The sequence below is a fragment of the Danaus plexippus genome, chromosome 26 (genome assembly GCF_018135715.1).
Source record: "Danaus plexippus chromosome 26, MEX_DaPlex, whole genome shotgun sequence".
NCBI classification, from domain to species: Eukaryota; Metazoa; Arthropoda; class Insecta; order Lepidoptera; family Nymphalidae; genus Danaus; species Danaus plexippus.
Window position 1 is genome coordinate 2,898,915 of NC_083554.1, and position 22,787 is coordinate 2,921,701.

A 22,787-nucleotide genomic window follows, 5' to 3' on the forward strand; every position below is an offset into this window, starting at 1 on the left:
AAGGATTTGTCGGCGACCAAAGTCATGATAAGATCTGCCCAAAAGATAGTCCCAAAGTTATTATTTCGTCCTTAGATATCCGATTTTTAATATGAAAATGTTAAATAATACATACTTATCCTAAATAATAAAAACTGCGTAATATTCTCTAAATTCTAAGACATCTCGATTTAATTATTGCATTTTTTTTTAAGAATTTCTTTTCAAAAGAATATCTATTCAGAATAGTATTAAGGTTAGGTATTTTTAATAAAATATATTAATATTTCACTAAACAACTATTTTATTTCGTGTTTCGCGTTCCTTACGCACATCATAGTCAAACAGTCTATGGTTCGATGCAAATCTTTCGAAAGACGAACTATTGCGTCGACGAAGTGTTGCCAGTGCCCAAGCCAGTAGACACATCCCGCATTCCACATACAATCCATATAAGACCCTTACAAAACCTTCAACCTGTAAAAAGGATAGTATTATTATTCTTTTAATTAGCCTGCGTTTAAGAGAAAATATTAATTTTCACTTGTTACTTCTCTTAAGAAAAACAAAGTGTCAATAGAACTTTCTAAAATACAAAAGAAAACGAAATGAAGGATTCAAACTAACCATTATCTGATATAATTACCTGTATACCATAAATATTAAGTCGAATCTCAATTTTTTTATTATACCCACGTTGTTTCTATAATAATATTTTTTTTGTATGTAACAATAGATAATTTTCAAGTTATGTGGTGAACATCAATGTGCTCATTTTAGGGACTGGTTTCCTTTTATTAGGTTTAAGGAAGGAAGGATAAAGAAAATTCGAATTGGTATAAAAGCGAAAGAGAGGAGCTTTAGATGGATTCAATCATCTAAAGAAATGCAAATGTAATAGCCACATCCAGCAATTTTTGTACGAGAATTATATTTTTCTTATGTTAGTCCGTGAGTAAGCCGCAGTACATTAGCTACTGATTTGTAGTATTTAATATGTATTTGTTAATCATATTTGTTTTTCTCCGAACCTCTATTTTAAGGTAAATCATCACTCACCCTATCCAATCCACCGGTAGTCGTAAACTCAATGGGAAATACAATAGTTTCAAACGGCGGTTTGTTTCGTATGATACCAAATAACGTAACACCAATTACATAATAGGTCAGTGTTACCAATGGCACGCATCGTCCTATACCCAGGACACTGATACATCTCTGGAAAATTATGGAAAAATACAACATATATTAAAAATACACATAATAAGAATAATTTTAAATTTAAATTATTCCTTCCTACCTACGGAAATTCATATAATAACATACCATGAAAGTTTTTCGTAAACTATACTTTTTAGTACATTCTCTAGCATCCGAGTCTCTGCTATTATCTGTAAAATTAAAGTTTTTCCTTTATTTTATATATTTTTTAAGTATATATTTTAAATATTCGATAAAGGGTTATGGAAGAATTATACAAAACAAAATCCAAAGTTATTATAAAAGTTATAAACTGCGCATTTATTTTTTGGTGCTCCTTGGAACAGTGGCATATCTAAAGCGTTGGTCGCGTTATATCTAGAATGGTTTTATTAGATTAATATAATGTAAGAAGCATTTAAATAACTAAAAATAATTCATTTCCTGGTTGAAAGACTAGATAAAATGAACTTTTATTTTAGTTAACCTAATTTTTCCCTCCGAAGTTCATAAGTGAGATTATAATTTGTTTTGTTCCGTAACCGTTTTTTTAAGTATAGAACGTTTTCTTAACATGACTTAGGAAAAAAAAACCAAGACTATTTTACACTCTAATAAGATGAACTGTGATTTACAAGTATATAGTGTTAGTGTAATGTATATGACATTAAAAATATTTGAGATTCGTTTCAGCTCAGACTGTTAACCATAATATAGAGTTGAGGAAAAACTTCTAAATAAAATGAACTAACGATTTGGTTGATTTTCAATGAATTATATAATTACTATATAATAAAGGGGTTAGAATTATAAATTATAGCTTATTGCTTGGTCGACAGAATGCATAATTAAACTGAGGTGTTTTGTGAGGTATTTTCAGTATTGAGGTGTTCTTTGAGGTAGTAGAGCCTAGCTGTGGTCAAGTCACTGCAGCTCTCACAGAAGATCGGCGTGAAATATTCTTTACTTGCTGCGTTTCGTACGATGAGTGAGAGAGCCTGTTGCCCTTTCCCTTTTCCCATCCATTCCTATCCTTTTCCTTTTCCCTCCCTTACCCACGTTTTCTTCCCCCTCTTCCCCAATCAAGAGTGGCAACACATCCGCAAAACTATGTTGCGGTTGTCCATGGGCGACTGCACTACCTCCATCTGGTAGGCCATCTGCTCGGTTGCCCCTCTTAGAATAATAATAAAAAAAAGGATTTTCAATTTTCTTAATGCTTACGTTTATGATTAAAACTGTTTAATGAGTATACTTCACTGAAAGATGAACCAGATGATTTACGGTCAAAGTATTTTTCACACATAAAATCTATCTCTTCTAACCTCAATTTAATCTAAACTTTATCTAATTTTATTATTCGGTTTTCTTAAGATACATTTTATGTTAATATAATTTATTACATTATGAAAACTGTACCTAACTAAATACTGCAAATGTTACTTATTGAACAAATATAGGGATGTTTAAATAATGTGGGACAAGATATGTTAAATAGAATATTTCTGTTGACAGCTCATGTTATATATATACGGTATAGGTACATGATAAAAATTACTTTAAAAATGAAATACTAGTATTAATATACTAAGAGGAATTTCCACACAAATACCCAGAAGCAGGAAAGTTATGTGCTGTATATAATAAATTGAACGCTTGGCTATTAGCGTATAAAATTGTTTAAGCCATGTAAGTTTACATAATTGATGTGGCCTACTAAAAAATATATTGAATATTATTCGACATTGTATTACGAAACTTTCACATTTAGTCGATCTTATAATGTTTCTGATAGAATTAAATAAAAAAAGATTGTATGAAACATTGTCTGTTCACAATTTGACGTTATTAAATTACTAGAAACCTTAATGGGAAATCTTTGTAAAGTTGAGACTTAAAAAATGTTTGACGTCCATGATTTCAAAAGTAAATTAAAAGTTGTTTGTTGTTTATTGAATAATTTTCATCCCATAAAAAGTTATTAAAACAACAGCTAAATATGACGAAAATTTTCCTCTTAAGGCTTTTGGGGTTAATGCGTTATTATATAGAATTTATAAATTATAATTGGAAGGCACTTTTGTAATGTAGATTCTATAATTAATGTGTTTGATAAAATCGCCATCTTCTGTATCGAGTATTTGCGCCAGACGGCAGCTGTAATTATCACTGTAATAACTATCGGTTTATTGGAGAGATTTCTCTAGTCTCCGAGAGGCGGTTCAATATTAAAAATAGTATGTAGCACAAATTTAATTAAGAACTAAAAATTCTGTGTTAATAAATATCAAGAAATCTATTCTGTGATAGATTTACACTAATATATTTGTAAAATTTTAGAAATTAAAATAGGTATGATTTAATGAGATCTAAGATTTTCGCGAGTATTCATTTAGGTATGATTTTTTTAAATAGATTAGTATTCCTGTACTTTTTTATTAAATAGGAGGTAATTTTTAGTTGTTTCTATTTATACCTCTATAGAGTTTCTTTAGAAGCTCTCTTAAATAGAAATTATGTTTTTAGTTTGTTTATCATTGTTTTGTAGGACCCTGATGATAACGTCAGAATTAATTAGGTTTTCCTTAATAAATGAAAATGTATATACTTTTTGAAGTGAAGATTCATGTGCGGAAATTTTCTAAAACTACATACCAATTTGATAAATTCTACAAAGCTTTCAAAGATGGAACGTTTCGCACGCGGATGCTTACGCTACCTTAACTGCAAAGGAAATAGCTTAGCTGATATTTTCTTTTTCAATTCACTTTATTAACCTTGTGTGTTTTCAGTGTTGCTGTAAATTTTTCTGCAGCAATTTTCTCTTAAATACATCGTGTATTCGTCTAGACGCACCACGAAATACGTACTTGCGTTAACCACTGAAAAAAGATTAAATGTTAGAAACTATATTATGCAACAAATGATATTTACAACATATTCTTATGTTAAAAAATATTCTTATAAATAAGGCAGGTTCAATTTGATTTTTTTCCTTTTTTTTCCAGTAGTTTCCAGACAATGGTGAAAAAATCTAATACGATTTCTATAGCCGAAGGAATTTAAGAAAAAAAATCGTTTAACACAAACGTAAAACGATAATATTAAAATGTAATTTTCCTTGATTGATTGGCTTTAAAAGACGATCAAAAGAATATTACTAAGAATTCTGTGTTAAAAGATAAGGAATTTAATACATACTTAAATAAATGTGTGTTGGGACAGCTAGGAGAGCATATATCAGAGCTGATGTTCGTCCCCATAAAGTATGTGGCACTGGAGCTCCGAAACCTTTTATATAGGACGTGTCAGATATTTCAGAATATGAAATGAAATATGTATACGATTCTAATATTATTAAGGCATGTTCCGTTAAATACATGCTCGTGAAAATGAATCCAGAAAGGATTTTTGCAGTTAGGATACGCACTTACGGATTAAAGTAGAACCAAAATATCAGTTGATAATTCTTAAAGCTTTGCGCTATAGAATGTGTTCGAAAACTTTACTTTATTATTACATAATTAAGATAAACAATTTCATCTTTACACCGAGATAATAACGTAAGAGATCCTACAAAATATATGTATACCGGATGTACGGTATGGATACACGTTACTTATACGTCGGATCCTTGGGCGGATAATCGTATAAAATAATATATCAGGAACTTCAAAGATATTCTTAATGAATCATGAGGAACTATACACAACTTTACATAAATAAATCTATTTCTTTTAATTAATAATTGTAATTTAGCTAAGTTATCTGAAATACTAATTTTTGTATAAACTTTTACATCACACAGACTTTTTGAACGATAATTTTCAACGGAATTCTACAGGAACTTACCCAATGCTGTCATGACATAAATAGTGAACAGGAACGTTCCGGGCAGATTCCAAAACTGTCCCGGCTTCAGTCTTGCTCCTTCAGCCATCGCCTCTATAGTCAATTGACGCTCATCTTCTATACGCTTTTCAATAGCATAACGCCATTTTGGTGATAGGGGTGTGATCTAGCAAAATAAATTACACTTCATTATTATTTATGGTACATGTTATTTGAAATTAATATTAACCATATATTTGCTAGAAAGAAACAGTTAGATTTTTTTTTGTTTAATGAGATCTAAGACTTTCGAGTCTTAAGAGTATTTATTTAAATAAAACTAATATTTTCGGATCTACTACGAGTTTTTTTTTTGTTATTTTAACTACATACTCCCGACGTTTCGGTTACTTTGCAGCAACCCTGATCACGGGCAGACGAGATGAAAAAAATATTTTCGTTGTTTTTCACATTATTATAGGTTTTAACCTGGTCTATTATTGTATTTTTAAACCTTTTTTCGCGTTTCCCAATTACTATTTATTAGCAAAGGTTAATAGTTTTCATGTAATTAACCCGCATTTGAAGGGTTATCGTTTTAATTGCTATAAAATTGTATAATTCTGGAAAATTTGATCAAAAACAAGCAAACAAGTCAAAAGCAAGCAAGCAAATATTCTTATAATATAAAAAATATGTGTGGTGTCCGATGCATTGAAAATGTCTTTATATATATCTAACATCAAAATTCAAGCTATTAATCTGATTTCAATCTTCAATTACAAAAAGTATACAAAAGATAAAAGTCAAGAATAATTTTACTTAAATATATTATAAACATAATACATAGTACAAATATACGAACATAATATATATTTTGCGAGGTGTGAAATAAATACAGGCGCAGTTCTGTGCCGATACTAAAATGTTAATGATGGTAATTCGCTACCTTATTTATGTTGAAATGATCCTCGATCATATGCGGTATAATATTAACTATTTATTACTATAGCAAAACAAAGGACAAACGCAATATGTAAACAAAAGTCTTGCCTGGTCACGTACCCCTCATGAATTTGACACACACACTTAGCTTCTACCAAGACTCGAATGTTTTATGTCACAGTATAAAATGTTATATTTTCTTTTAGATATTCGAATATAGATTTAAAATATCAAGTTTCTTAATATTTAGAATATTGACAATGATACATTTTCAAAACCAAAAAGGTTAACTAGTGTTTCGTTTATAAATATAAAACAGTGTTATAAGTTAGTCAGTTACTGCAATTACATACCCTTAACGAAGGATTCCCAATATTTATTGGGATAAAGAAATAAATGCCCTACATAATTTCGAATACTAATGTAATTTATAGTAATAATTATGTGGAATAATTTAATTGCACAGAATATATGAGATATGACGGTATAGATGATAGTAGTATATATATATATTTTGCAAAATATGTTATATTTTATTTAACCAAACTTTTTCTGTACATTCAAAATAATTTTAAAACCAATATTGAAAACAAACACGTTTACATGCATATCCGCGCAATTCCTTTTATTTGAATAATCAATAATTGAGGGTAGTTGAAATTATCAGGTGTCACCCACACAACCATCTGCATTAGTATAAATAGAGGCGAGAGTACAGGTTACAAGGGGTCTCGCTCGTGCCGTTGCAGGGATCGGATCTCTTCCAAGTAAGGTGATTGTCAAATGGTCTACAAGGTTACCTTCAAGAGTCGGAGAAACTGACGACATTCAAGAATAACGTCATCGGTGACGTCGGTTATGTTGACGTGACACGTTTAAAAAAAACGCTTCCTACTCTGACATCTGAAGTGAGATCGAGTGGCTAGAATTGAGCAAGAAACACCAAAATCGGATGCAGAAAAATTGCTGAATAGCATGCAAATGCTTTTGTCTCGTGTTCTCGCAGCCCAATCAACGCAGATTCGAGGACGCTCTCGGCAGGCTCAGACACTCTCAGTGTACGCTCAGATCCTGAGACTTGGGAAATATTGCATGAAACTGAAATTTATACAGAACGGGATGATTCGTAGTCGTAGGTAAGTGAAAACGACACGTAAGAATCTCTTTGCAGCTAAATAGTCGGACAAAAAAAATGTTGTCCGAGTCAGTATCAGATTGACTTGTGTCTGTGCTTTCGTCTTATGAGGCGAGTGTCGTCCGAGTTAGAGCCCCTTAAGTTCGCTGACTTCTTCTGGGTGCTTGCAGATTGTGGTAAGACGAATATTGCCGTCCGGGTCACATCCACCAAAGGATTGACCTGTCCAATAGTACCAATTGTGAACAGTTAACCAACATGCTGCTTAGTGACATGACGGTGTCATCCGGCTTAATTGTTACGAGACGCTCGCCTTAAGTCTTAAGTATCATAGCGCATTGTGATGATTTTAATTAGTCGTCCGTCAGGATGCCGAACGGAAAAGGTACGACTGCAGTTCTTTGTTTCCGAGAATCGCCCGAGGACGGTAGAGTGTCAGAATGGCCGTATCGGCGCAATTCCTTTTATTTGAATAATCAATAATTGAGGGTAGTTGAAATTATCAGGTGTCACCCGCGTAACCACCTGCGTTGGTATAAATAGAGGCGAGAGTACAGATTACAAGGGGTCTCGCTCGTGCGGTTGTAGGGATCGGATCTCTTCAAAGTAAGGCGTTTGTCAAATCGCCTAGGAGGTTACTTTCAAGAGTGTGAGATCCATTTTTTTTTGGCGCTCTGGGAAAAAATTGCTTACGCATCCCCTTTCCATCGGGGGACGGAGAGGGGTATGTGGGACTTCCCGGGAAATAGGTTCGCGGTATACCCACTAAAAGAACCCAGTGGCGCTTCGACCTCGCCTGACTGACCGGGGGCTGGGAATCCGGTTTACATCCAGCCCAAGAGTCTGAGATCCTGACGACATTCAAGAATAACGTCATCAATGACGTCAGTTATGCTGACGTCACGCTTTAAAAAAAAACGCTTGCTACTCCGACATACACAACAACATTTAATGAAAAACACTGTTCTAACAGTTCAATTGACATGAAATTAAAACTGATAGTGCTTCATAAAGTATTTTTAGTGTTTTGAATATTTCATTGACATCAACCTTCTGTATCTACGATTGCTAAACGCAAAACAACATTTTATTCTAAAATTAATAATTTCAAACATTTTAAAACTGCCTGTCACCATTCCATATTTTTAGCAAACGTTGTGGAAGTTTGAAAGGCTTTTAAACTTTCAATGTAGTCATTCATTGATTATAAATAAACCATACTTGACATGAAGCCATTTAATGGCTGGCAAAATTGATGTTTAAGTGTTAATTAGAATAGAAAGAGACTAAATATGTTGTGATTTAAACACTTCTAAATAGAAATAAATCTACATTTTATAGATGAGACAAAATTTGATCACTTGAGTGGGCTGGATTTAGACATCTGATAAGTTAAGCTTGCGACTAATCAAAAATTAAGAAACAAAACCTACGATAAACATTATGAACCTGTCAAATAAGTAAAATGTAATGTAAATGTTTTTGATTTATTTGTTTTAATATATACGTGTAACTATTATAAACTTTAACATTATTTTAAGTAAGATGGTTTAAAACCAAAATTTATATAAAGTTGGAGAGAATTGTTTTTATTTACGTCACTATATGTAATATAGAACATGTCAACAATCTCAATATTTCATTCTCATCTTAGTAATTACACTCAAAGAAGGATCATCCATCTTGAATATATTTAACACGTCGCTCCGGTGTCATGTAACTTCGTCTATGATTACTTGTGACGTAACTCCGATTGATATATCTATATTTAATATAAAATATACTATATTTTTATAATATACTTACATTTTTAATGTTATATATCCTACAATATTTATTCAATAAAACATTAAAAACACAATCACTTTATTTATATCGTATATAATTTGAATATGGTTGAGTATCGTATTAAACAACGATATTATTATTGTACTTCAGAATCTTTTAATCTTTAAATGTAAGTTATATACCCTTTAAGTCCCTCTAATATTTTCTCAGAAACGGATTAAACAAGCGTAAGGCCCGTAGAAAACTCTTTTAAGAGGTTCTTGATCTGATATTGGTTCTTTGACATAAATAAGAAATATTTCTTGTTAAAATTTTGCTTTTGTCGGATGAAATTCTTTTTGATTTTTACCATTATTTGATCGATATCAGTCTTAGTTGACATGGGTGTGACGTTAAGTAAATCAATTTATATATATAGTCTTTCAGTTTTAATTCAAATTGTACGTTCTTCCAGAAGTTTATAAATATGCGGAGATTTTTTTTCGTCGGGCTCGTTACAATTGACACTTTTGTCATATGGTTAAACTAAATTCTATTTCTAGACAAGAATCCTTCTAAATCTGGATTCCGACCTGCTAATAGTAACAGCACTAATATAGTTCTCAGGCTCGACTTTGATAGAATTTATTGGTTAATTTTAAATTCCGTTCACATTTATGTTCTTCAATACTAGATTGATTATCGATTTAAATTACCATTCGGTGACAATATTTTTAGCTAATACATGCTCATGATTTATCCTCTGTCGTAAGCGAAATTTATGAAATTAAATTTGTTGGCACAACCTTATTCATCGCATCTTCAATCTTATCTCCTGGTTATTAGCGGAATTACGTAACACAATCTTTTCTCCAATCCATTTTCGTTTATGGTAATAACATAATTTTATTACAACACAAACACAACTTGGACTAGCTACCATAATTTTTAAATGGTCTTTAAAACACGTGATTACAAAATTATAAAATAAGCTTCATCTTAGAATTTAATTATTTACATTTTTAAAACGAATTTAAGAATTGTGCTAAGAAAATATCTTCCAGTTATAGTTGAGTCGATGTAGTTTTTTTTAATCAATTTTTAATCCATTATATTTTTATATTGTTTTAATAAATTCATACTTATTTAGTAGAATTTTTCTACGCGGACGCTTATTTATATGAATATAACACCAATGGATTAATCTTTACAAATATCATTTATTTGGCGCTAAGACTGTTGTATTCAGGCTAGAATACTTTGATTATATGTTGGAAATATGGATTCCTATTATTTTCTAGTCGTACTATAGGAGTATGGTAAAGAATAATATAAATACAGGAAATAAACTCTGATATATTAACAATTCAGGAAAAAAAAAATATATAAAAACCCGCATTAAATATAAACGATCAAAAAAAATTGAGATATTTCTTGATTAAACAGGACAATAATAAAAGTATGGTGTAGTCTTTAAAGAACTATTGTCGGATTATTATGAAAAATCAGGCTAAGCTGTAAGGTATTGTAAATGTTGAGATTAAATGAAAATATTACAAGTTGAATAAAAGTATTACAAGATATAAGCTGGTAAAACCAGAAAACACAATATTTCATTTTTTAATAACATCTCATGACATTTTTATTAAACTTCTCTTGATAAAGAAAATAGGAAATAGTTTCTTTAAAAATACTTTTAAACATTAAAGGTCGCGAAGGTTTTTACTTAATCATAAGAGGCTTTTGAAAATGTACAGAGGCATGTTTCCGATTTCGTTTATTTCTGTTTGAAGCTTTTCCAATAACGAAGTCAGACATGTCATGTCCTTTTACTTAAGAACAGTTTGTCCCAAATACAACGTCCGAAAATAAATATCAACTGAAAAAGTATCTACTTGTGTAAAAAAGTTACAAAGGTTTATATTAAAAGGAAATCATTCTTTTTCTTCTTCTCTTTCAAATTCTTGCAAACATTTAAGTTATACGATTTGATTTATTTTATAGCAATAATACATGTAAATGGTAATATTACTGTTAGCAGAAAGATTATTATAAAAAAGTATGTCTAAAATTTGCATAACTTAATATTTTAATGTAAAATTTCTAACTACTTAAAGGAGTAACATTGGAATTGATTGAGTATTTCGACCGCAGTCCACTATTTTGGGCCTGACATTGATTGCTATCGACTGAACATTCCTTGAGCCGTTTCTTGTGATTTATAACAGCATAGTTTAAGGATAAGCCTCATTTATTTGGCCTTCAGTAACAGTGGATTTAAATAACACGTTGATAGTAGCCAAGCATTAAAAGGTTTCCTGTCTAATTTGTTTATATACAATATACATACTTTTTAAATCTAGTTATTTCTTAAATTCTATAGATTAGAATACTCTAGAGTCTAGATTAATATTCTGTCATGAAGAGAAATTTACGACCCTTAACACGGTTGTATATATTTTTTATCTGTTGTGTATATTTCTTTGAATATGTGAAAAACTTTACGTACCTGAAATTTTACATAAGTGCAAATAAATTGTAAGACTATTGTCATTTGATGTGTGATTTTAAAATCAATTATTATGTTGATCTTTGTATATGTATCATCATCATCATCAGCCTATAGGATCCCACTGCTGAGCAAAGGCCTCTTCTCACACGGAGAAAGTTAGAGCATTAATCACCACGCTTGCTCAAGACGGGTTGGCGATTGTATAAGTATAGCACATAATAATTCATTAAAATACAGTTTTATTACTAACTTATTATGGTTATGTTAACCAGTCTGATTTCATTGTTACTTGGGTGAACTCTGCTAACAAATGTTAATTCTTTGTGATGTATACTATTATTAGGCTCCGTTCTAAACTGGTGTTATATGAGTGGAGTGGAGAGTTAGCTACGATATTTCCTTTCTTTACAGTCGTGACACAAATGTCTTATCATGATATAAATTTAATATTTATTTAATCATTAAAATGAACTAAGAGATGCACAATATTGCGATATATATCTTTTGTCTCTAAGAAAAGATCCTACAATGAAAAAAAAAAAACGACACTACAAAAAGCTACATAATATATGAAGAGTACTGCTCCGATACTAAAATTTTTACGATGGAAATTTACAACATGTTTTATGTTTAACTGAACCTCAACTATCGCGTGTGAAACGGCAATAACTGTGATATGACGAAGAAAAAATTAACATAGTAACGCCTTTCCATAAAAATCTATGGAAAGGCATTGTCTATTTGTGTGTGTGTTATCTTAAGATTACATCAATCATAAAGTTTTGTACTATATAATAAATAATAAAGATGTTCTTAGTACTCAAATAATCAAAATAAAATTACTTCATAAAATAAAACATATCGGTGATCAAGAAACAGAGCAGACGATATTGTAATTGGCAATGATAATTGCTTGTCTTAATTATATCATTCAACGCTGCATGTAAGGAAAATAAAACTACTATATATTTTTAGACTGAGTAAAACAACACAATAGTAACTTTGTACATGGAAAAGCCAACAATAAAAAACAAGGACACTCATTTGAAAACTGAAACTCCAATGTTCAATCGAACACATTGTTCTAAAAGTAACTTTCTATGTCATTGAAATGCAATAGCAGTTCGTTGTTTATTGTTTTAAATTGTTCAAAATAAAACAAAGCTCTTTTATTTAGAATTTAAAAAAAAATATATAATTCTCATTTTTGACGATTAGAGAAGTTTAATATATGTATAGAGAATGTTTTTTAGCAAAAAAATTTAAAACATGTAATGTAACTTCTAAACATTATAAACCTTACATTACAAACTAAACGTTAGTGCAAAAAAAAACACTGATTTTTTTTTTGTTTTCTTGTACATTTTTATAATCAATATCTATAATTTTCATCGTAATATAATAAAATTAAAATAAATATCTCCCATCATCCATTCGTATATAATTATATGTACATATATGTGATGCTTGTCACGCTTGTCATGTTTCTTGGTCTCCGACATTTATGACGTGTTGGGAAATGAAATCTGCACATTAATGTTGTATCACATTTTTTTGTAATTCATATCCTATGTAAGGTATAGTATTAGAATATGCTTTACAAAAACAAAAAGAAATAGTTTTAACTGGGGATTACGTATTACAAAGAGAATATAGTTCAGTCATGTTTATATAGTGAAAGACCGGATATTTAAAATGTAAAATGAGAAAATACTGATAAAAACTGTGTTTTTTCTGAAGTAGTTTACAGTTAGTGCAAATAAAGGATAATATGTAAAGTTACATTTAGTTACTTTGTCCTACTTTGGCGATAACTTTTTTTTGAGAATCACCTTATGTTCCTAAAATATATGAGAATAATGATAAAGAAAAGAGTTCTTTTTGACGTTAATATTTTAGAGGCAGGAAGGTTTGAGGAAATTCCAAAAAGATGTCACACAAGAATATGTAATGTCACCCCGAATAATTTATTAGCAGGTTACGTGAACAAATTTAAGGATGTGTCTTATGCCAATAAACAAACATTTTTTTGATTATGTTCTTGAAATTTAACTTAAAACGTTCTTGTTTGATACGAGTATATAAACATATTTAAAGTGCAATTAATTGAAATGTCATGTAATAATATTAAACAATTTTATATGCCAAAATCTGGCCCAAGTATACAAATTGTGTCCATGGCTATTATGCTCGTACGAATTGAAGTGAAATATTGGAATAGCTCAGCGAGAAAGCCATTAGCTTAATATTTGAATTATAAATTAATGTTACTATCGTCGCTGCAAAGATAAAACATACTAAACTTTGAATGTGCTTTGTTTGAACACGTATTTAGGTAGAATTTGCTTACAGGAACACTGTAATTACAACATTAGTGTATGTAGTTTTTGCTTCTTCTGTAACAAATTACATGTAACTTTTCATAATTAAAATGAACATCTGTGCTACGCTTGGAATAGTTTTCCTATGAAAGAACATATATAAGTCTGAGACTAATACCACTCCGCCCAACCGCATACCATTGTGAGATAAATGCACTTACATATACTGAAATTTAAAATTACCATAGGATTATGAAAATTAACAATTACATTGAACTGAAAAGTTAAACTTTTTAAAATTAGTTATGGAGAATTAAAACTAAATGCTTTTGAACGAAATATATAACTATAATGTCAAAATAATTCATAACGTAAATGTCAGAACAAGAAAAATAAATTAACAAAATTTTCTTCCATAGTGAAGTCTGTGTTGTAATATAATGTTTAAACCATATTAATATCTATATCATCTTAATATTGACGAAGATATAATATCTTAATCGCATATATGTGCTATAAAAATAATGATTATTAAAACTTAACATATACTTTATAGAAATTTATCTAGAGATAGCTTTGAAAAGAATCAATGATTAATGATGTTCCTATTTTAAATTCGGCTACAAAAATCAACAGCTTTCATTTGCAAAATAAAATTTCCATTTACAATCACTCGAATTGTTCTACGAGATGCATTTGCAAGTCAAACAGCATTGAATTGCGCTGTTGAGCTATTTATTTGCAATACCTGAAAGAGAAACATTCAAAATGAATTTTGAAATAAATGTTGCAATTGGGTATGAATACGAGTTTTAAATTTGGAATTGTATTTGATGAATTTGATACAAAATATCCGCCTGTAATAAATAGTTTCGTGGATGAATGAAAAATAAAATTGCTATTGTATTTTTTTCAGTTATAACATTACTTTTTAGTTTGTATCTCTTTCAGATTTAAGGATACCGTGACCATTCGTGGACATTTTTATCAGATTCCATTACGGTTGGGTATTGCTTTTCATTGATAATGTAATTATTATTATAAGTATAGCAGGGAGTTTTGTTGAATGACAAAAATTGTATTGGGAGAAGCTCAGTGAGATGGGAGACTAGGACAACCATATTTTGTTGTATAGTTACTATGACCACGGTTGCATTTCCCCACATACCAATAGTATTCGTGCTATTTATTTTAGTATTTTAGAACACAAATAAATAATAGTTTAAAAAAACTAAAAAAACACGCTTTTATAAAAAATCCAACTAAAAAACAGAAAATAAAATTTAAAAAATTTAGATTAAGAATAGTGTAAATAAAAAATAAATGTACATTATTGTAAAAAAGCGTGGGGTGCATTTACAGTGCTTTTTTATGATATTATCAAAGTAAAGATCATTCTACTCATCTGTCAATTAAATGTTTATAACTATTGACACTATGCACATACTATTTGAAAGATTTTAGCGTCCTTTCAAGAAATATTCCCTCATAGTATTTGTTTCATAAATCCAATATCTGTAACGAGATTCAGCTATACAAAAAAAAAAATAAAGCATTCATGCCAATTAAACGTTGCAAGCCTGCAATTTAATAAAAAGATATCAAATAAATCCCGACACCCACTTACAGTAAAACAAGCTTGGTTTACATGTTACAGTAAACTCGTTCTTATTGGGTTACAATTAAGGGCTATACATAAATATATTAGATTTAATCTACTACGGCCACGGTAACTTGAGGCTGATTAATAGCGCTGGATCCCGAGAGCCGTGATTTTATAAGCAAAACCCGGTTCTTATTTTATTAGCTTGTAATTTATTGTGAATAACTGAGGTTTACTGCGACCCCATTATTTTTTTCGAGTTCAGCTCGGACGCAAAAGAAAAAGGTAATGGTGATGATGTTCTTAAAAAGCTTTAGTATTGATATTATTCTTTGTACTATATTAACGCACAGAATGGACATGCAAACAATTTTTTCAGTTGTAGTAACCTAAGTCTAACGCATTTGTATCTATAATACAATGTTTTAATTCATCGTCGTTCTTAAATCTTTCGTATGTTTTATTTTAAACGTTAAATTTTGTAATACATTCTTTTCGTATAAAATTTTGCATTTAATTAGATCCTTGAACTTGTATATTTTCAGCTTTGAGACTACTATAGAAGATAGACGTAAAAAGTTATCGTATGAGTAGGAGTAGTGAGACTTTTAAAACCGTATTCCTTCTGGTCCTATTCAATATTATTGAAATACTCAGTGTGATAAAATACCTCTAAGTAATCCTTCCTAGAATGTTGAAAATATCTTCGACGGAATTTCGAACTAACCATTCCATTCTACAAGAACTCGGCATCAAGGAGCGCTTATCTTCTATCGTCCAATAGTGTATTCTAACGTTCTTTGGCCGACGTCGCGACGTGGCGATGATTCTGTGGAGCGCGTGGTGGTGCAGGGTAAAGTTGAAGGGACAAGGCCATTTGGTAGAGTACCATTGCGTTGGATATATCAAGTGAAGACCTCAACAAAGGCTCCTGTAAACGTATTCACCAGGAAGGAATCGATAGGAGAGGAATGGCGTGGAATTGTCAAGCGAGCCACCACTACCCCAACTGATGACCACGACCACTCTGTCAAGAGTGATACCGACTTAGAAGAAGAAAAAGAATCCTGTCTTGGAGGATAACCACTTATGTAGAAAATAAATCTATTAATACATTAAATAGAAACAAAGCGATGTTGTATTTAGTAGAATAGTATGCATCCCAGTATTTGGGTATTACAAAATTATAACTATAGTAACAAAACAGAAGTATATTCTCGCAAAAGCAAAACAAAGATTATGTATAAAGTTTATATTCATAATAATAGAATAATAAGAAACACATTATAATAAAAAACTAGATCAAAATATATATTTTTATAAAGCAACCTTTTCAATATTATTTTTTTTAAATTCATAAAGTTGTTTTAATGTCCTCAATAAATCGTTAAGATTTTTAACATTAAACCATAACACTGCGCGAGAATAATTAATTATTTTTATTTTATTAGTGCATTAATGAATAGTCCTGATAACTCATCAACTCTGTTAGTGTATTTGAATTTATAATGTTTGAAAAAATAACGTTATAATGCTATAAATGTTAAGACTTCAAGAGTCTTATTTTCGGACATTTAAATGAGATCAAACTCTTAAATATAAGGGCCCAAAACTTTGATACATGCTTACGTTAACATCAAGGAGAGTAAACAGGTTCAAATAATTTTAGGTGATATATCTATGCATGATAATTTTCAGTTGGATCCGAAATTATTGTTAATCTTTAATAATAATAAATTAAAATATTCATAATGACGTTTTCATAATGACCCTAATTACTTCTTTATTTACTTAATTGTGTATTTGATACGTTCTGATCAATAATGACTACAATTCTATCTCCAATTAAGATCGTACAAGCACTGGCACCCAACCTCAATTCATTGCATGAAATTGAATTCAGCAACTATTTGAAATTCTGTTTTGTATTTCTTTCGACTGTTTAATTTATATTTAAGATTTCTAAGAATATAAATGATAGGATTTTTTTCTCCAACATTCATTAATAGGTAACGCATATACAAGTAATTATGGATCTACTTCTATGTTAACATAACTATAGTCATATAAGTAATATACATTTTCATTTGATATAAAATAAAATATAAATTTTTCTTGTTTCTGGGTCCTTGAAACTTATTACGTGACGTGGAATAAAATCCAAACATTAATATTATACTGCGTATTTTTATTATATTCAAGATTGAAATTGTAAATACGGTGTTTAAATAAAATCCATGAAGTGTCATTTATGAAAAAAATATCTTTATTTTTTTTTATGTATTATTTTATTAAGTATATAGTAAGTAAGTAGATTATCTAATATTAGAATGCAGGTTCAAAGTGAAAATCGTTGGTTATAAAGGGTAAAAAATAAGGGAGACCATATATTCTTAGAGAAACTAAGTCTGATGACATTTTTATGGAAACTCTTTTGATGATAAAAATAGAACCTAGCATAAGGAAAATAGAAAAAGTATAAAAAGAATATTGAAATATTTAAAATAAAAATATTATGGTTAGCATCTACTTTGTCCGTATCTCAATATTCAATATAAACTAATTTATCTTTGAACAAAGTTTTTTCAATAATATTATCTAAGACGTCAACAGATTTGAATTGGATTCCTTTGTTAAGGACCTTCTATTTGAGGAACAGCTGACCCGAAAGTAAAAAAAATGTTATTAGAAAAATTTGGCATTCCTTTTTCTGAGATTCGTTTAAAGATACGAATTAACTATAAGAAATAATTAATGAAACAAAAAACAATAAACTAAAATATTTTTTTTCTAATACTAATATAAATGTTGAATGTCTATTTCGATAAAAATTCGAAATCTCGCACTAAAATAAAGCATAGCTATTATATTCATACATATATTTACTGAATGAAATATTAGGTACATTTACAATATTCAAGTACCGGTCAACAATAAATAGTTTAGTAAAGTTTACATCTGAATAATAATTCGCAACGAAATAGATTGAAAATTTGAACCACAAACAGTTATTTCGAGTCTGACCGTGATTGTTATCGATTGATTATTCTTTGCTCGGTATTTATCATTGCTGTCAGAAACGTAGCGTAAAGCTAAAAAGTAAATCTAAAGCTTTAATAAAATTCTATTTTATATTACAACTATATACTGGTAATCTGAAAACACAGATTAATTATTGGTAATTCATTTTAGTATTATAAATAAGGCGGGGTGTCAGGATGTATGCATGTTTGTTACCTTGACAAGTAAAACCTATCGAATGGGCTTTGATGAAAGTTACAGGATAAGTAACTTAAACATCAATATGAGATAACAGTCTAATTTATTTAAAAAAAGCCGTATGTTTAACTGAGGAGCACTTCATGAAAGTTGTATTTTGTATAAAGACATACGTCACAGACTATAGATGACACTACCAGTTGGACATATCCATTTTATTTATTTGTTTAATATTAATTTATCTCTTAATCCAATTCCGATCTCTAGGGGGACGAAGCCGGGCAAAAAACAAGTTGCCCGATATTTTTTTTTACAGTAATTGACCATTCACATTAAGGTCATGTGATAGCTTAATTACTGTTTGCCGTTTTTATACAGATATGACTATTACACTAAAGGTAAACGTAACAAAAACTTATTATATCGTGGTCCTAGCAGCTAGTCAATTTATGTGAGTTGTCTTGTCGGTAGTATGATTTTAAAAAGCAATTTTTGGAAAATTCTCCAATGAATTTCATCCTTTTCGTATGTCCAAGATTGTAAAAAAGTAGTATTATAAATTTAAAAAAAATATTGCTCGGCAAATGGCAGTCTGATCAATGAAGCAAAATATAAACAGCATAGAACAACTTCAAGATGTGTAATGGCTATTTCTTTATATACAGCATGTATAATATAAGGAATGTTTTTGGAAATAATGTATAAAGGCAAGGTTTAATGTTTTTTTTATTTCGTTTTTATTAGAATGTTGAGAATTTGCATATACGAGTATTTAGAAAATTTTCCTTTTGACCCTTTTTTCTAACTCAAACGAAAAGCTGACAAGTTTGTTTCCAAAGTCGTGGGATGATACTGGGTGACCACTTTGACCATTATTATTTTAATTTCACATATAACTTGGGGCATAAATAACGTATACATTATCTATGGCTATATTCATAAGTTGAATTCAAATATTTTTGTCTGATTATATAGATATATATATAAAATATCCTTGTAATAAAAACTTTTTACACATCAAAACTTATTTGTATGGGGCGCAATAAGCAAAAATATTTATATCAAATAATCCTTCAAATAGGAATTTGAAATGCTTTTGCAAGTGAATTTTAGGCCTTCGTCATCTCAAATATTTCCTAACAATTAAACAAGACTTAAGGATACAGCTTCCAGTTGCATGGACTAATCCAAGCAATATAGGATCTTAATCACTTCCGATAAGAGTGATATTTGCAAGATAGTTTAGGAACCCGTTATGCTTTTCATATTCGCTAGGCGTTTATTAGCTGAAGTTGCCTTTGATAACATATTTCAATCAAGTCTAAGCCACAACTGCCACATACAATGTTAAGTAACCTGGTGTTATTTCATGAATTAAATATGACAGATAATTTTCAAAACTATAGATTTTTAATATGACATATAGTACGTATGTGTACATAATAATCGAAATTTAAGAGCTATTATTACTTATGGCAAATTGTGTTCTGTTTCTATGTATTTTATGTTTATATAATAACATACCACATAAATTTAATATGTTCCGTTTGAACTTTAATAACTCATTGTTAACTTTTAACTTATATGTACTGTAATAGTAAAACTGTTTCCGTGTAATCTAAACTTGTGTTGTGTTGTTGTGTGGTGCGCCCACTTTATAATAATTTATACTCGAAGTATGCATGTTTATATGTAAAGTATTTTGTTTCAAACTATAACAACAGAAGATAAATCTAATTTGTATAGATATACATATGTGTGGTCTTAAAACAATTTTTGTTTTAGACCAAACTGTTATCACTTAAAATTACGGAACTAAAACAAAAAGCAAAAAATATTTGATATTTTTCTAAGAATTTTTTGATTGCATGTTTATTGCATCAATTTTCACGTCACATTTTGAATTCGCTAAAAGTATCTTATTGTATGTTTTTCTAATTTAGCACAATTGCACAATCAACACAAAACCTTCTTTTTTCAAGACTCGATGAGCCTCGTTTGAGGTTTAACTTTAATTATTCGAAATGAAGTGAAAATAAGAAGAGAAAATATTTTTTATTCAATATTTTTTGAGTATGTTCAAAGATATATCTTTATGTACTACTCACCTCACCTATAATAAAAATATTACGGAATATATGCTCAATATTTTTATTGTCAGGAACAAAATACACTCGGATTTTATTATTTCGTCTGTATTTACTTTTCTAAAATAAATGACACCTGTGCGGCCGCAATTAATTTGATATCTTATAAAACAATATCGTTTTAAAATATAATTATCGCTATATTTCAATATCTCTTTTAGTTTCAATAATTCAATCAATGAGTGGGTGCTGCTGTCGAATAAAAATAGATGCATGTTTTAACCATTTTTTCTTTATATAAATAATATTATTTTCAAAATTACGTATTTTAAAATTATGCATTAATTATTGCTCTTTGCTGCGTACTCTTTTTATTTGTGAATGTATGTTAATTTAAGAATAACAAAAGAGTAAGTACGTTGTATACTCAAAGTATAATTTTGAAAGCAACACGGATTAAATTAGTAACGATTGGATGCATAAAGGATACTAAAGTAGCAAATAAAATATTATAACTTGTCTTTATATTTAGTATCCACATACTTGATATATATAATACCAAGTTTGGTATAACGTTCCCAAAATATTCTTATACTTTAAAGATACTAGTTGGATATAATCTTAGTAATCGATTCGGGACCAGACTTATTATTAATGGCGAGTGATTAATGATGGATTACAATCTGCATTTCCAAGCGGTTTAATTTGGAAGACCACAGCAATCTATATCCGTCATCCCAAAGTTCGCTTCCAAAGATAACTAAATAATGACAGGGTCGTAAGTTTCGTACTTTAATTTTCGCTTTACAAAATTTCACCAAAGTTACTTCAATGATGAATACGTGTCATGGAAATTGATATAAAGTTGTGATTTTCTCACAGCGTTCTATTACTTATAATATTTTTTTATATGTACTTATCAGAATGTAAGCGGCGTGGAGGGGAGGGGGGCGTTAATTAATTTTGGAATCATAATCTTCTTCCAGTAACTTAACTAGACAAACTCGAGCTATCCGTAGGTCACATAATAAATCAAGGGTTAAACATGACAAGAATAATTTAAGAATTACAGTGCATAAATATTAGTCCATATGCTTTTAAATTATACAAAGTTGTATTTTAATATAACTTGTTATATGTTAATTATTTGTTCTTATTACTTAATTCAATAATCACTTACTTGTCTTAGTTCAGTCGCGAGATCAATGACTAATTGATTTTGAGCTTTTTCAAATTCCATAGAAACTTCTACTTCTTGTGGACCTTTTGAGAAAAAGTGAGTTAGTAATATAAATATATAAGTAAGTAAATAATAGCACAAATTAAATATTCAGAATAGATATTGTTTATCAATTAACGATTAAGCTTGACACATTTAAACATTAAATGTACACAATTTATTATTTTACCTTCAAAAGATTCTATAACAAAAACTGCAATCATTGTCCACAGCACGAGAAATGAGAAAAGTCCAAGTTGGCACAAAATACATCTCATTATTGTAGAATAAACGCTCTGCTCTGGAAGGCTTGGTGCTGGATATACCCTGAGCCATCTGTCGGTTTCCTGGAGCAAAGATTTATGATCTATTTGTTACAGAATGTATGATAAATGAAAAAATATAAAACAATAAAGTCTGTGTCACTTTAATTAAAATAAATTTAAACCTTATTTGCCATGACCATAGCACTTGTTATTTGGCAATCAATATTTTTTGAATACCGTTCATCACAGTCGTCGTTTAACTCTGGCTCTTCTTGTTTATGGCTTTCCTTATGTTCTAACATTTTATCGCGTAGATTTTCACTATTTGCAGTCTTCTTATCATCGCTTATATCGCTGATTTGTTCCGTACGAAATCCTATGATTTTATTATATTTGAAACCATTTACATTGTCAATACTATCGCAGACCCCAGGTAATACAATTTTATATTCTTTATTAACTTTACGTTTAACATTATTTACTTCACCGTCTTTAACTACCACAGTTTTGACATTAAAGTCATTGCCACATAGTTTCACTGTCCTATCAAAATTTAAAATATCAATTTTATCAACATTTTCTCTGTTATATTTCCTGGTTTTTTTATAAAGAGGTTTCACAAAGGTAAAATTAGTCTGGAATTTATTAGCGCTCCTTTTGTCCATACTTTAGAGTTTACTGTGTAAGATCTGAAAGAAAACTG

The 22,787-nt window shown here is 29.7% G+C and overlaps 1 protein-coding gene across 1 annotated transcript; it reads right to left on the minus strand.

The window, feature by feature from the left end:
- Positions 1-265: 265 nt before the first annotated feature.
- LOC116774541 (uncharacterized) lies at positions 266-22,599 on the minus strand. Its single transcript, XM_061524904.1, has 9 exons — positions 22,267-22,599; positions 22,009-22,165; positions 21,780-21,862; positions 5,032-5,197; positions 4,381-4,470; positions 3,957-4,061; positions 1,306-1,370; positions 1,039-1,197; positions 266-456 (listed from the first exon to the last, which is right to left on the minus strand). Exons 1-9 carry the CDS (start codon positions 22,384-22,386, stop codon positions 271-273), a joined length of 1,131 nt encoding a protein of 376 aa, XP_061380888.1. The 5' UTR covers positions 22,387-22,599; the 3' UTR covers positions 266-270.
- Between the last annotated feature and the right edge of the window lie 188 nt (positions 22,600-22,787).